This window comes from Bos javanicus, chromosome 5 (assembly GCF_032452875.1).
Source record: "Bos javanicus breed banteng chromosome 5, ARS-OSU_banteng_1.0, whole genome shotgun sequence".
NCBI lineage: Eukaryota > Metazoa > Chordata > Mammalia > Artiodactyla > Bovidae > Bos > Bos javanicus.
The window spans coordinates 41,064,275-41,079,425 of NC_083872.1; the positions used below are offsets into that span (position 1 = coordinate 41,064,275).

Below are 15,151 nucleotides of genomic sequence, written 5' to 3' on the forward strand. Positions count from 1 at the left end.
CACGGACTGCAGCCTACCAGGCTCCTCCATCCATGGGATTTTTCCAGGCAAGGAGACTCTGGTTCAATTCCTGGGTTGGAAAGATTCCCCTGAAGAAGGGACAGCCCATCCACTCAAGTATTCTTGGGTTTCCCTGGTGGCTCAGATGGTAAAGAATCTACCTACCTACAAAGCAGGAGACCTGGGTTCAATCCCTGGGTTGGGAGGAGCCCCTGGAGAAGGGAACAGCTACTCACTCCAGTATTCTTGCCTGGAGAATTCTATGGACAGCCAACACTCTCTCCCTCACTCCAAGGTCCTGGAAATTTCTGGTTGCTAGCTTTGCCTTTCCCAAAATGTCATACAGTTAAAATTATACAGTGTGTAATCTTTTCAGATTGGCTTCTTTAACTTAGCAATATGCATTTAAGTTCCCTCCACATTTCACGGCTTGACAGCTCATTTCTTTTTATCACCAACCTGCAAACTTTATATTTAAAACTCTAGCATAATATTTAACTGAAACACCACCTTTAAATCCCCATCTAAAATGTTCATACGAGGCTCATGTGATTACTTTTATTTGTTCCATTTGACCCATATAACACTCAAAATAACTGGAAAGAGAAGTCTCATAAAAAGCACTTACCAAGAAAATTCATTTTGGCACTTAAAATCTCCACTTTAGGACAAGTCTCAAGGAAGTCCTCTGATAAAGATGAAATGTGGTTTTTACTAAGGTTTAAAATCTTCAGTTCCTTCAGGCTCAAAGGGGAACATATTTCTGATATTTTATTTCTAGTCATAAGAGACAAAGTGAGGATTAAATTACATAAATTCACAGGCTTTGAAGAAAAAGTCAACCAGCTTCAAAAAATAGCATCAAAGCACATTTATTAACTTTTAAATTAATTGTAAAAATTTAAGTCAACTGATAGAAGCTATATTATGAATTGTCTCAGTTGTTTATCACTTTACCATGTAAAACTCATTACTATGGAAACAATGTCACCGTGTGTCAACCTTATGAAACTTCAGTGTGAGGCAACCCTTTTGTCTTCAATGAACTCCATGCTTACCCTTCTAAAATGAGCTGTTCCAATTTCTCTACCACATCACCAAGGTTCGCAGGAAGAGAAGATATCTGATTATACGACAAGTTAAACTGTTTCAAGGTCGGACACTTCACAGCAGGGTCCAAAACTACCGAGGGTCCAATGTCATTTCGGGAGACATCAAGGTTAGCAATACAATTCATTTTCAACAAGTAAGTGGGAAGCGATGTAAATTTATTACTATGCAGATCCAAATGTGTTAAACATTTCAGAGTCTGAAAAGACAACATTGTTAAATTTTTAAATGAACCATCTGAAAAACTTAAAATCTAGCTAATATTTCTGTCTTCCATACCTCTGGTAACTACAACCATTAAGACTTTTTCAAAAAAATTGAAAATACAATCGACAAGATAACTTCAGTATGCTCACTAGTCCTATCTGCTCTCCTATAAGACGGGTAAAGACAGGAAAAATATTAATAGGTGGACAGTCAAAAGCAGGCTCACAAAATAAGGTTTAGAGTTTAATTCGCTTTTGTGGTAAATTATTCTTGCAATGAGTCAAATGGAAGAATAATAATAGGCTCCAACAAATACTTGAACCAATGACTTAATGAATAAGCAGTACAACATAATCCTGGGAATATATTTTTCTCTAGCTTTTACATATTGCTTAACATTTTAATATAAGTAAGATATAACCATAAAGTAGTCATGTATATAGTACATGTGTTATTTCACAAACCCCTCTTTCATATGAAATATTTTGTTTTAAAAGTCTATTTTCTATTTTTAATATATTATATAGTTATTATATTACTAATAATTATATATTTGTTATATTTCTAATGTCTATACTCTATCATTTATTATATCCTTATATATTAATTATATATTTAGGCATCATAAATATATTATAAATTATATATAAATCTTATAAATTTGTACTATAGACAATTATTTTACAAACTATGCATAATATATGAATTTTAAATATATAACAAGTTATATGTTATATACAATATATATTATATAACATATTTATAGTATATATAATGATATATATATTACATGCTGTATATACAATTATATAATACTATCTTATAATTATAAAATGATAATATATAATATAAAACATGTTATTTTATATATTATATATAATTAATGATTATAAATATATTTTATAATTTATACAATACATATTATAATCATAAATTATATAGCATATAATATATAATGTGCAAAATGTTATATAAATATAAACATTATTTGATTATATATAAATGATGTTTATAATTATATATTTATATCATATATATTTATGTGATACAAATATTATATGTTTATATTATGGATTTCCTAGGTGGCACTAATGGTAAAGAACCTGCTGCCAATGCGGCAGACATAAGAGACATGGGTTCAATCCCTGCGTTAGGAAGATTCCCTGGAGGAGGGCATGGCACCGCCTCCAGTAATCTCACTTGGAGAATCCCAAGGACAGAAGAGGTCATAATATTATATATAAGTATGTAATTATATACTTATAAGTATATAATTTATATACATAAATATATAAATTTATATTATAAAAATACATTTTAATATAAATAAGAGTTAACCATAGAGTAGTCATGTAATAATACATGTTTTATTTTATAACCTCTTCTTTCAAGTTAATTTTCCAGTTTGCTGTGATTTACACAGTCAAAGGTTTTAGTGTAGCCAATGAAGCAGAAGTAGATGTTTTCCTGGAATTCTCTCGCTTTTCTATGATCCAACAGATGTTGGCAATTTGATCTCTGGTTCCTCTGCCTTTTCTAAATCCAGTTTGTATATCTGTAAAGTTCTTGGTTCATATTCTGTTGAAGCCTAGCTTGGAGAATTTTGAGTATGATCTTTCTAGCATGTGCAATGAGTGTAATTGTGTGGTAATTTGAACATTCTTTGGTATTGTCCTGCTTTGGGATTGGAATGAAAACACCTTTTCCAGTCCTGTGGCCACTGCTGAGTTTTCCAAATTTGAGGGCATATTGAGTGCAGCACTTTAACAGCATCATCTTTTAGGATTTGAAATAGCTTCAGCTGGAATTCTATCACCTTCAGTAGCTTTGTTTGTAGTGATTCTTCCTAAGGCCCATTTGACTTCACACTCCAGCATGTTTGGCTCTAGGTGAATGATCACACCATCATGCTTGTCCAGGTCATTAAGATCTTTTTTGTATAGTTCTTCTGTGTATTCCTGCCACCTCTTCTTAATATCTTCTGCTTCTGTTAGGTCCCTACCATTTCTGTCCTTTATTGAGCCCAGCTTTGCATGATTGTTCCCTTGGTATCTCTAATTTTCTTGAAGAGATCTCTAGTCTTCCCCATTCTATTGTTTTCCTCTATTTCTTTGCATTGTTCATTGAGGAAGGCTTTCTTATCTCTCCTTGCCATTCTTTGGAACTCTGCATTCAGATGGGTATATCTTTTGTTTTCTCCTTTGCTTTTTGCTTCTCTTCTTTTCTCAGTTATTTGTAAGGCCTCCTCAGACAACGCTTTTGCCTTTTTGCATTTCTTCTTGGGGATGGCTTTGGTTCATACAATGTTATGAACCTCCATCAATATTTCTTCAGGCATTCTGTCTATCAGATCTAATCCCTTGAATCTGTCTGTCACTTCCACTGTATAATCGTAAGGAATTTGATTTAGGTCATACCTGAATGGCCTAGTGGTTTTCCCTACTTTCTTCAATTTAAGTTTGAATTCTGCAATATGGAGTTCATGATCTGAGCTACAGTCAGCTCCAGGTCTTGTTTTGCTGACTACAGAATCTTTGAATGTCCTAATGTATAATATAAATATTATTTATAATATGTAAATAACATTTATAATTATTTATATGATATATTTATATATAAATATATAATGCCATGTTCTCTTCATATTTTCTTTGTTTTAGCTGGGCTAAACTCTAGATTCCTTTACTTACTCTTTAGTAAACATTTATTGACAGTCAGCTAAGTGACAGTCATTAGTGTCTTCACAAATTACTTTCAGTAATCATCTATACAGCCTCTACTATACTTACTAGGCACCAAGGGTAGACATGAACAGGCTGAAACATTTTCTGTTCTCAAGGAGTTTATAATTTAGTGAGGACAATATACTTTAGATTCAAATTTATAGTGTGAGCATTGGAGGAAAAAGACTGGGTGCCATGGAAATCCAACCTAGCCTGGAGATTGAATCTAACATGGGCCCCTGTAACTTGGAAGATTTAGTCAGGTAAAAGGAGGATAGAGAGGGACCATATTTTAGACATCATGGTAGGGGTAGGGATCACCTTTCTTTCTTCTCTCTCTTAAGATACACAAACTTTAAGGGAAAGATATCACTTAAATATATTTAAAAATCATACAATTCTGCTTTTAAAGTGTCAAAATTATGGTAAATTTTATAAGTTAGAAAAAGGGAAAATGTATTTGCAACAAAATTAGTTTTTTTAAAACATATAATTCTTTATCAAACTTTGCAGTTCAACCTAAGAATTCATTTAATAATTTAAAAGGCAGTATGATCATTTTAATTTGTAAGCATATCTTTGAATTCTAATCTATAGTACATAAAAATGATGAACAAAGTAAGTAGTCAGAGGACTACCCTATCGGCAGATTACTTTAAAATTTAATTGCTATAAAATAGGAATTTTGAGCATAAAAATCAATTTTTAAGGAGCATATAATTTTAAGACTTGATTAATGCCTTGTGGGTAGTTTAGTTGAGCCTCTTTGTTTTGCAGACAAGAAAATGAGGGCCTAGAGCAGTCGAAGTGATATGTTCTTATTGTCATACAGTTGGTAGCTGAAGAAAGTCAGGACCATCATACCAGATCTAACTGAATTTAAACAGTTTAAGTTGTCTTACTAGAATTAAATAATTGCAGGCATAATCAACATGCAACCTTGCCAGACTTTAATACATACCATGAATCATCAGGACAGAACCTAGAATTCCTTTTAAATCAGATTTCCATTTCCACTGTCTACCCCCAAAGATGCATCAGAAAGATCACATAAACTAAGATACTTGTGTGACAACCAGAACAATGGAGGAATTACCGTCCAATGACACAAAAGTAGAACCTTCTTTTTAAAGATTTAAGCATACAACTTAGATACAAAAGTAGATGCTCTTGAAATATCCTGAGAATGATAAGGATAAATTAAATTTACTTCACATAGTTGTTGTGGAAAACTTGTGAGTGCATTCTGGTGAAGCTCCAGCTTTTCAAGATGCTCCAAATGACCACTTATACAGGAGTTCTGGCTCAGGGCATCAACATCTTTTAGTTCATTTGCTGAAAGGTCTAATGATGTAATATATTCTCTCTCAGAAGGCAGGGAAGACATGCTCTCTGAATGCTTCATATGGGACTGGAATTTTGATGCTCCTTTTGTCAAAAACAAACAATGGAGATATAAACAAGTCATTTAACTTTACTCAGCAAATGCTTATTGATCATCTACCAGTGTCACTGTTTTTCTATTCCAAAATGAAACTTTTATTCCAATGTCAGACATGAAAGTAAATAATAAATATTAAATCAGGTAGTTTAAGTAGTATAAAAACAACAGACCTAGAGAAGAACATTAAGAGTGGCACTACTGGAGGGTATTATTTACACTTTAGGAAAACAGCAGCAAGGATAAAAAGTGTCTGACATAACATCATAAAAGCTTAAATTTTAAATTTATAGTTGTGTTCCCTGGTGGCTCAGATGGTGAAGCATCTGCCTACAATGAGGGAGACCCAGGTTCAATTCCTGGGTTGGGAAGATCTCCTGGAGAAGGAAATGGCAACCCACTCTAGTATTCTTGCCTGGAAAATCCCATAGACAGTGGAGCCTGGTAGGCTACAGTTCATGGGGTCACAAAGAGTCGGACACAACTGAGCGACTTCATTGTCACTTTCATTTTTCTACAGAATGATTTCCAGAGAATCACCAGGTAAATAAAATTTGAAGGTTATGTATGATGAAATTGGTACCAAGAAAATTTGAATAATCAGAGGAAATTCACAAAGTGGTATATTCTGCTCAAAATATCTATTTACTTATGATTACTTTCAACTACTTACTGAGTGAATCATCTGATGAAAATATTTTTCTTTTTCTCTTTATTAAATCTTCATGATCAAAAATGGGTCCCTATTAAACAAATAAACATTTATAATAAAATTACCATCACTGTTTAGAACAAAGAGAACATTTTCCTAGCTGATTTCTTTAGGAGTCACTAGAAGATTACTGGGCTTCCCTTGTGGCTCAGTTGGTAAAGAATCCTCCTGCAATGCAGGAGACCCTGGTTCAATCCCTGGGTCGGGAAGATCCCTTGGAGAAAGGAATGGAAACCCACTCTAATATTCTTGCCTGGGAAATCTCATGGACAGTGGAGCCAGGCAGGTTACAGTCCATAGGGGTGCAAGACTCGAACACAATTTAGCAACTAAGCCACTACCACTGTAAGATTATTATTAATAGCTAAAGTATTCATGCAACTAAGCCACACCATACGACACAGACCTAGCCTGTGCTCCACAGACATGGTGCTCTACAAAGAAAAAAGAATATAACTATTTCAAAGTGCACAGAGCACATATATGCCCCAGACATGCTCAAAAGTCTACAAACGTAAATTCAAAATAGCATATGCACGCATGTACGCAGACACACACGCATGTGTGCATGTGTACGTGTGTGTGTATATATATATATATATATATACATATATATGTATATGTATATATGTATGTATGTATGTAGTGGCTCAGCTGGTAAAGAATCTGCCTGCAATATGAGAGAAACCTGGGTTCAATACCTGGGTTGGGAAGATCCCCTGGAAAAGAGAAAGGCTACCCAATCCAGTATTCTGGCCTGGAGAATTCCATGGACTGTATAGTCCATGGGATCGCAAAGAATTGGACACGACTGAGCAACTTTCACTTTCATATACATACAGAGAGAGAGCACTTTCACACATTAGGGAATTTCTGTATCTAGCTTTGACACACAATTTCAGTTATTAAAAGAATGTCAAACAAGATATACAATATTTAACTACAGTTTGTACAATATAACTTACCAATGAACTGGAATGTCTTTGCAAATTTGGTGAGCAACGCTGCAAGGCAGGATCTCGGTAAAATTCTCCTACGCTAATTGAATTTGATTTTGTTTTCACAAGAAATGAGCCTTCACTTCCTATTTTTAAATAATAACATAAAGGCAAGTAAAAATGCTGACCTAATCATAAGATTTTAGCATTATAGTTCAACCACAAAACATTTTTAAGCACATTTTCATGAATGGAATTTACCCAATTCCTTTTGTAACATCTTAAAGTAGAAAAAATGAACTATGCTGGCTTTTCATTTTCAAATTCAACATTTTTTTCATCCACAACTATTTTTTGAATGGCTGTCACAAGACTAGAAGCTGAGTAAGTGCAGGAAAAAGATAAACAGGAAAAGTAATCTACTTAATCCTTAAGTGAGCTCACAGTATGGCAGGAAAAAGCCAAGAAAAAAAAAAGTAGTATAGTTACAAGTGCTAAAATTAATACCTGGAAGCAGAGAAAGTTTATACATAAATCTGATCAGTGTTATTCTTTTCTGTTTCTCTGAATTTTTCTTACAAAATTTTCAAATCTTGTTTTAAATATTGGAATCACACTTTAACACTCAGCAAGTTTATGTACATTTTTATTTAATTACATATTGTGTAGTTTAATTTATGAAATGGCATTAAATAAATACAATGAGTTTAGCTGGTAGTATTGTTTTGAGAGAGAGGTGAGAATTGCTTTTAAAATTATGGACTTTCAAGAAAATAAGGATCAATGCTAGCAAGTTATATTTTAAGGATAAATAATGTAGAGCCACTTTTGAGAACCACGCTATTTTAAATTCTATCACTCTTTATCTTTGAAGCATAAAAACTGTGTCAAAACAAATTGTAAAATTTACCTAACCAAAAATCAAGTCATTTTTGCAGTTGCATTTCCGATATTATCCTTTATTTAAAAACACTTAAAGAGAATTCTTCTTTCAGCCCTGATGATATAACAAACACTGAACTTAACTTCCCCACAACAAATAACTAGAAAGTTGGGCAATTTTTAAAAAATAATTGGTTTCAGACATGGGCTTCCCAGTAGCTCAGTGGTAAAGAATCTGCCTGCCAAAGCAGGAGATGTGGGTTTGATCCCTGGGTTGGGAAGATCCCCTGAAGAAGGGAATGGCAACCTACTTCAGTATTATTGCCAAGGAAATCCCATGGACAAAGGAGCCTGGTGGGCTACAGTCCATGGGGTCACAAAAGAACGAGACACAACTTAGCTACTAAACAACAGGCTAACTTAGAAGTGTTCTAGAATCAGCTGGATGCCTATGGTTCCTTGACCAAACTTCCTCTGGGCTCCCCAGGTGGTGCCTGCCAATGCAGGAGATGCAAAAGACACGGGTTCAGTCCCCTGGAGTAGGAAATGGCAACCCATTCCAGTATTCTTGTCTGGAAAATTCCACAGACAGAGGAGCCTGGTGGGCTACAGTCCATAGGGTCACAGAGTCGGATACAACTGAGTGACTGACCACACACACACACACAGATATTGGGCTGCAGACAGTGGAGGACTGTGTAATCCCTGAAAGAATGAAAACAAATTATGTGAACCTTTCAGGCACCCTAGCTTCCTGCCTGTAGGCAATTTAAGGGCTATGGGAAGTGAAAAGGAATTTAAACAAAGCCCAGTAGCTTTCCTGAGATGAGAAAATGGAGATCAGTGTTCATGGAGATTAATTTAGATGAGAGTTCCAGGGCAGACTCATGGACAGAAAGGAAAATGAAGCAAAAACCTGATTCTTTGAAAAAGATCAATAAAATTGATAAATCTTAAGTGAGACTGAAAAAGGGAAAAAAAGAAAGACAAAAACTATCAATGTCAAGAATTAAAGATCAGATATCAGTAATGATCATATAAGCATTAACAGGATAAGAAGAGAATTATTATAAATATCATTAAACAAACTGATAACATAGAAAGAGGACAGATTTCTTGAAAGTTTCAAATTATAAAAACTGACAAAAGAAATAATAGAAAATCAAAAGAACCATAAATTGATTACTTTTATAATTAAAAATATTCCCCCTCCGCACCAAAAATATATTCCTAACATACAAGGCTTTACTAATGAATTCTACTAAACATTCAAAAATTAGACCTCTCCTATAAAAAACCTTTCAGAAAACAGTGGAGTCAGGAGCAATTTTCAATTCATTTCAAGAAGCTAGCATTACTCTCATAGTTACAAGGAAACAAAACTACAGACCAATATCTTTCACAGACGCTATATCCTTAATGAAATTTTAGAAAATCAAATAATATTTTAAAAGAAAAATACACCATAACCAAGTGAGATGTATCCCAGAAAAACACATTTGTTTTAACATGAGAAAATCATGGTAATAAACTAAATAACAGAATACAGGGAGAAAATATGCCCATTGCAACAGATGTAGAAAAGCATTTTCCAGCACCCATTATGATAAAAAGTCTCAGCAAATTATTACTAGAAATTTTCCTCAACTTGATGAAGAGTATCTATTAAAAAAAAAAAATGATAACATCATACTTAATAATGAGACACTGAATGCCTTCCCTCTAAGTTTGGAAACCAGGGAACAATGCCTACTCTTACCACTTCTGTTCAACATAATACTAAAGATGCTAGCCAGTGCAACAGGACATGGAAACATTTTAAAAGACAGATTAGAATGGAAGAAATAAATCTTTTTTAGCAAATGTCATTATTGTGAACATAGAAAAAAATCTATGCAGTCAACAAAAAGCTGTTAGAACTCATGAGTTTTGCAAGGCCATATAATACATTAATGTTTGAAGAAATCAACCACATTTCTGTAAACCAGCAGTGAATGAATTATTGGAAATGAATTTAAAAACAATACTATTTACAATAGCATCAAAAAACATGTAATACAAAACACTGGAGGGAGAAATTTAAATACAAATAAACAGAAATAAATACTACATTTATATCTCAGAAGGCTCATTAAAATATCAGTTCTCTCGTTTATTTATAGATTTAATCTAAAGCAATTTTTATTGATGCTAATTCTGTATTATATAACAATAATATAGTATTTATACATTAATTTTATATTAAATGTAGATTTAATTCTAATAAAAATCCCAGCATAAAATTAATTGATTCAAAATGTAATATATGGAAATGCAAAAAAACTAGTATAATAAGAACAATTTTCAAAAAGAATACCACCAGAGAACTTATACTACCAGATTTCAAGACCTCCTATTAAGCTAAAGTAGTCAAGAGAGTATGGCTTTGAATAATGATCTAAATCAATTGCACAGCATAAAGAATGCAAAAATAGAACAACATCTATATGGTCAATTAAATTAGACAAACATGCCACTAACTCAACAAGGAAATAAAGTATATTCAACAAATTATGTTAAAACAACTGAATATCTATGTGGAAAAAAGTAAACATCAATTCTTCACTAATACTATATACCAAAATTAACTTAAAATGGATTATAGACCTAAAGGTAAAAGCTAAGATTTTCATACTTCTATAAGAAAACACAGGAGAAAATATTCACACATTTGAGATAGGAAAAGATATCTTAAATGATATAAAAACAACACAAATCAAAAAAGAAAAAACTGAAACTGCACTTTTTAAAATTTAATAATTTTGCTCTTTGAAAAATATCAATAAAATAAAAAAGACAAGCTATAACTGATAGAAAATATTCATATATCTGTCGAAGGACTTCTGTTAACAATATATAAAGAACTGTTATAATAACATAATAAGACAATAACACAATAAAAAATTAACAATGATCTGAACAGACACTTTGCAAAGAAAATATATGAATGGTCAATAAGAACATGAAAATAATCTCAATATCAGTAGTTTCCAGGGAAATGAAAATTAAGCCCAAATGTGCTAGGACTACACCCTCAGTAAAATGGCTGAAGTTAAACTGACATACAATACTAAATGCTATAGTGTGATGAACATTTAGAGAAGCTAGAATTTTCATATATTGCTGATGGGAGTATAACATGGTATAACCACTTCAGAAAACAGCCAGAGATAAATAGATATACCATTTATATGAAAGTTGAGAAAATACTAATTTAGTATACTGTGACAGATAGCAGACCAGCAGTAGGGGGCAGGTTTTTTGTGAAGAGGCATGTAAAGGGACTTATTCGGATGACAGAAATGTTGCATAACTTAACAGTGGTGATGAGTACATGGATATATAAATGAAAACATACACTTAAAATGTGCATATTTTACTGTATGCTAATTATGTCTCAATAAAGTTAGTTTCTAAAAATACTTGAGACATGAAATTTTTGGAATAATCCTTACTTATCGCCTTCTCAGATATACTTATTCTATGACCCAAAGTTTTCAATCATACTAATCATAATATTTTTAAAAAATCACCTCACCCCAATTTTACCAAACTGCATTATGTTAAATGTCAGCATTAATCACTGCCATTAATAGCTCACCATGTCAATTTTTCATCTCATGAGTTATTAAAATATTATTTTTAATTCTAATAAACATAAAAATAGTTATAATATACTTCCTATTCGCAAGCACTCTCTCAGACACTTCACATACATTTTTCCAAATTCCTATAAATAATCCTGGAAGGTTAGCAACACTGCCTTTAATGAGGGTAACAGGTTTACACAAACCACAAAAGGTTCTAGGCAGTGATGGGATATGAAATCCAATTCAAGTCTGAGGCAGTGTTTTCACTGCAATAGCCACCATTCACTGATTTGGGGGAGTACAATAACACTTAAAAAGTGCAGAGATATATTTTCTTCATTGCCTCAACTAATGGTTAAGAAACAGTAAGCATTAAGTAGTGAATAGAGTTTTCCTCAAGTTTTTCTAAATGAAGTAAATCAGGTTTTTGTCTCAGTTTCCATTGTTCCATGCCAGAGTGTGTGTGTATATATATATATATTAGAGCATAAAGGGAACAATTGTTTTGAAAGAGTCACCTTCACTATCCAGGTCATCACTTTGACCAAACACACTGTCAACGTAAGACTCAGGAACGAAGGTCCATTCATCAAATTTATCAACCATTTCTTCAGAAAAATTCCCATTGCTGCCTGAGCCAGCTTCTTCGTCCACAGAACTTTTCATCTGATATCTGAGCACCATCCTTGCCAGGGTGGATCCTATATCTAAAAATAAAGATATATCAACAACTTCTTAGAAATCAGTAATTACACAAATATAAACATATCAAAGTTCCTTATATAGTTTCATACTTTTAAGAGAAATTTTTATTCTTAATTTCAAGTCACTTTACAACTATGCTGCTGCTACTAAGTCGCTTCAGTCGTGTCCGACTCTGTGCGACCCCAGAGACAGCCCACCAGGCTCCCCCGTCCCTGGGATTCTCCAGGCAAGAACACTGGAGTGGGTTGCCATTTCCTTCTCCAATGCATGAAAGTGAAAAGTGAAAGTGAAGTCGCTCAGTCTTGTCCGACTCTTAGCGACCCCATGGACTGTAACCTACCAGGCTCCTCCGTCCATGGGATTTTCCAGGCAAGAGTACTGGAGTGGGGTGCCATTGCCTTCTCCGACTTTACAACCATAACATTGTATAAAGTAGCAGGTAATAAACTTAAATTTTTTAAAAGTCATAAAAATTTACACAAAGCTTTCATGTAGGTGACGAAACTGAACCATTATAAAACTAACTTGACTCATGAAGGGGCCTGGACTTTGAAGCCTGACAGGCCTGTGTTCAAGTTACTTGCCAGTTGTACAAGCTGCCTGAATGTCAGTGTCCTAATTGGGAAGTGAAGACAACAGTACACACAGCACAGGTTTACAGAAAAAGTTAAAGAAAATGATGCACATAAAGTTTTTAGAATAATACTTAGGACACTGCTGCTGCTACTAAGTCGCTTCAGTCGTGTCCGACTCTGTGCGACCCCATAGACGGCAGCTCACCAGGCTTCCCCGTCCCTGGGATTCTCTAGGCAAGAACACTGGAGTGGGTTGCCATTTCCTTCTCTTAGGACACAGAAGATAATAAATGATATTCTTATTTTTATAAACTGTTTGAAAAGTGATTCATTCTACTAAGAAATCTGATAAAATTTCAAAATTAACTTGCTATTTTACTGAATTTTATATTAAGTGCTATAATGAATAAATAAGTTGACACAGTTCTCATTATCCTGAATATATCCTGGAAATTTTCTTCAAATATTACTCTTATGGCTCACATTACAACATGTGTACAAAATTCAGTCAAGTACTACCTGGAAAATACTTTAAAGCTTTGAATTCAAAATGTTTTTTACTCAGACCAGCTGTCAAAAAACTTAAGGCTATGCCCTGCAATATTAGGAAAGATTCGTCAGTACTTGCAAAAAATTTCATACAGAACCAAAAGAATACACTGAATGTAAATCTCCCTTCATATCTTCAAAGGGTCCTCAATTCCTTACCATTAGAAAACAAAGATTAAAGTTAAGCAGGTTGTTGGCATGAGACTGGCTGAAGTGACAAAACATGGAATCTAATCATCTCTCATTAGTTCCCAAGGTCCCCAAAGGCAATCAGAGAATCCATTTCTGGATTTTTTTTTTCCGGACATACTATTCTCATATTCAAAATTTATGGCTACAATATCCCAACTGTGTTTTCACCACTACTATTAATTTAAAAAAAATGCTATTCTCTGCTTGTTTTTCCCCTTAAGAATACATTCTATCTCTGGACATTTGGATTTGCAAGGTGCTTTTCTCTCAGTGATTGCAGAGCATTACACTGTATGAATATATCAATTTATTATTAATTTGAATAGTTTCTTTGGGAAATATTTTTTGTCATTATGAACAATATTTAATGTGCATCCTTGAACATTTTAAGAATGCTGTATCATGGATTTTTAGCACTACATTATTTGATTAAAAAAGTACATTTGTTGTTGTTCAGTCACTCAGCCATGTCCCTCTCTTTGCAACTCCATGGACCACAGCAGGCCAGTCTTCCCTATCCTTCACCACCTCACGGACCTTGCTCAAATTCCTGTCCATTGAGTCGGTGATGCCATTCAACCATCTCATCCTCTGTCGTCCCCTTCTCCTCCTGCCCAGTCTTTCACAGCAACAGGGGCTTTTCTAATGAGTCACCTTTTCGCTCCAGGTGGGCAAAGTATTTGACCTTCATAATCAGTCCTTCCAGTGAATATTCAAGACTGATTTCCTTTAGGATTGACCGGTTTGATCTCCTTGCACTCAAGAGTCTTCTCCAACAACACAGTTCAAGAGCATCGGTTCTTTGACACAGCCTTCTTTATGGTCCAAATCTCACATCCATGACTACTGGAAAAACCATAGCTTTGACTAACAGACTTCTGTTGGAAAGTAATGTCTCTGCTTCTTATTTAATATTCTGTCTAGCTTTATCACAGCTTTTCTTCCAAGGAACAAGCATCTTTTAATTTCATGGCTGCAGTCACCATCTGCAGTGATCTTGGAGCCCAAGAAAATAAAGTCTGTCACTATTTCCACTGTTTTGCCATTTTTTGCTGTGAAGTGATGGAACTGGATGCCATGATCTTTGTATTCTGAATGCTGAGTACTAAGCCAGCTTTTTCACTCTCCTTTTTCACCTTCATCAAGAGGCTCTTTAGTTTCTCTTTGCTTTCTGCCATAAAGGTGGTGTCATCTCTGTATCTGAGGGTATGGATATTTCTTCTGGCGATCTTGATTCCAGCATTGTGCTTCAACAAGCCTGGAATTTCACATGATGTACTCTGCATATAAGTTAAATAAGCAGGGTGACAATATACAGCCTTGACATACTCCTTTCCCAATTTGGAACTAGTCCATTGTTCCATTTCCAATTCTAACTGTTGATTCTTCACCTGAATACAGATTTCCAGGAGGCAGGTAAGGTGGTCTGGTATTCCCATCTCTTGAAGAATTTTCCACAGTTTGTTGTCATCCACACAGTCAAAGGCT

At 34.1% G+C, this 15,151-nt stretch overlaps 1 protein-coding gene across 6 annotated transcripts in view; it reads right to left on the reverse strand.

Annotated features, from left to right (window-relative positions):
* The window catches only part of LRRK2 (leucine rich repeat kinase 2), a 204,458-nt gene that overhangs the window by 112,661 nt on the left and 76,646 nt on the right, over positions 1–15,151 (reverse strand). For all 6 annotated transcript variants that reach the window (XM_061416444.1, XM_061416443.1, XM_061416446.1 and 3 more), the window contains 6 exons: positions 12,161–12,349; positions 7,159–7,277; positions 6,155–6,224; positions 5,251–5,468; positions 1,059–1,309; positions 629–777 (listed from right to left, as the gene is read on the reverse strand). In XM_061416444.1, the coding sequence (XP_061272428.1) occupies positions 629–777; positions 1,059–1,309; positions 5,251–5,468; positions 6,155–6,224; positions 7,159–7,277; positions 12,161–12,349 (996 nt within the window). The remainder of the gene's footprint in view (positions 1–628; positions 778–1,058; positions 1,310–5,250; positions 5,469–6,154; positions 6,225–7,158; positions 7,278–12,160; positions 12,350–15,151) is intronic.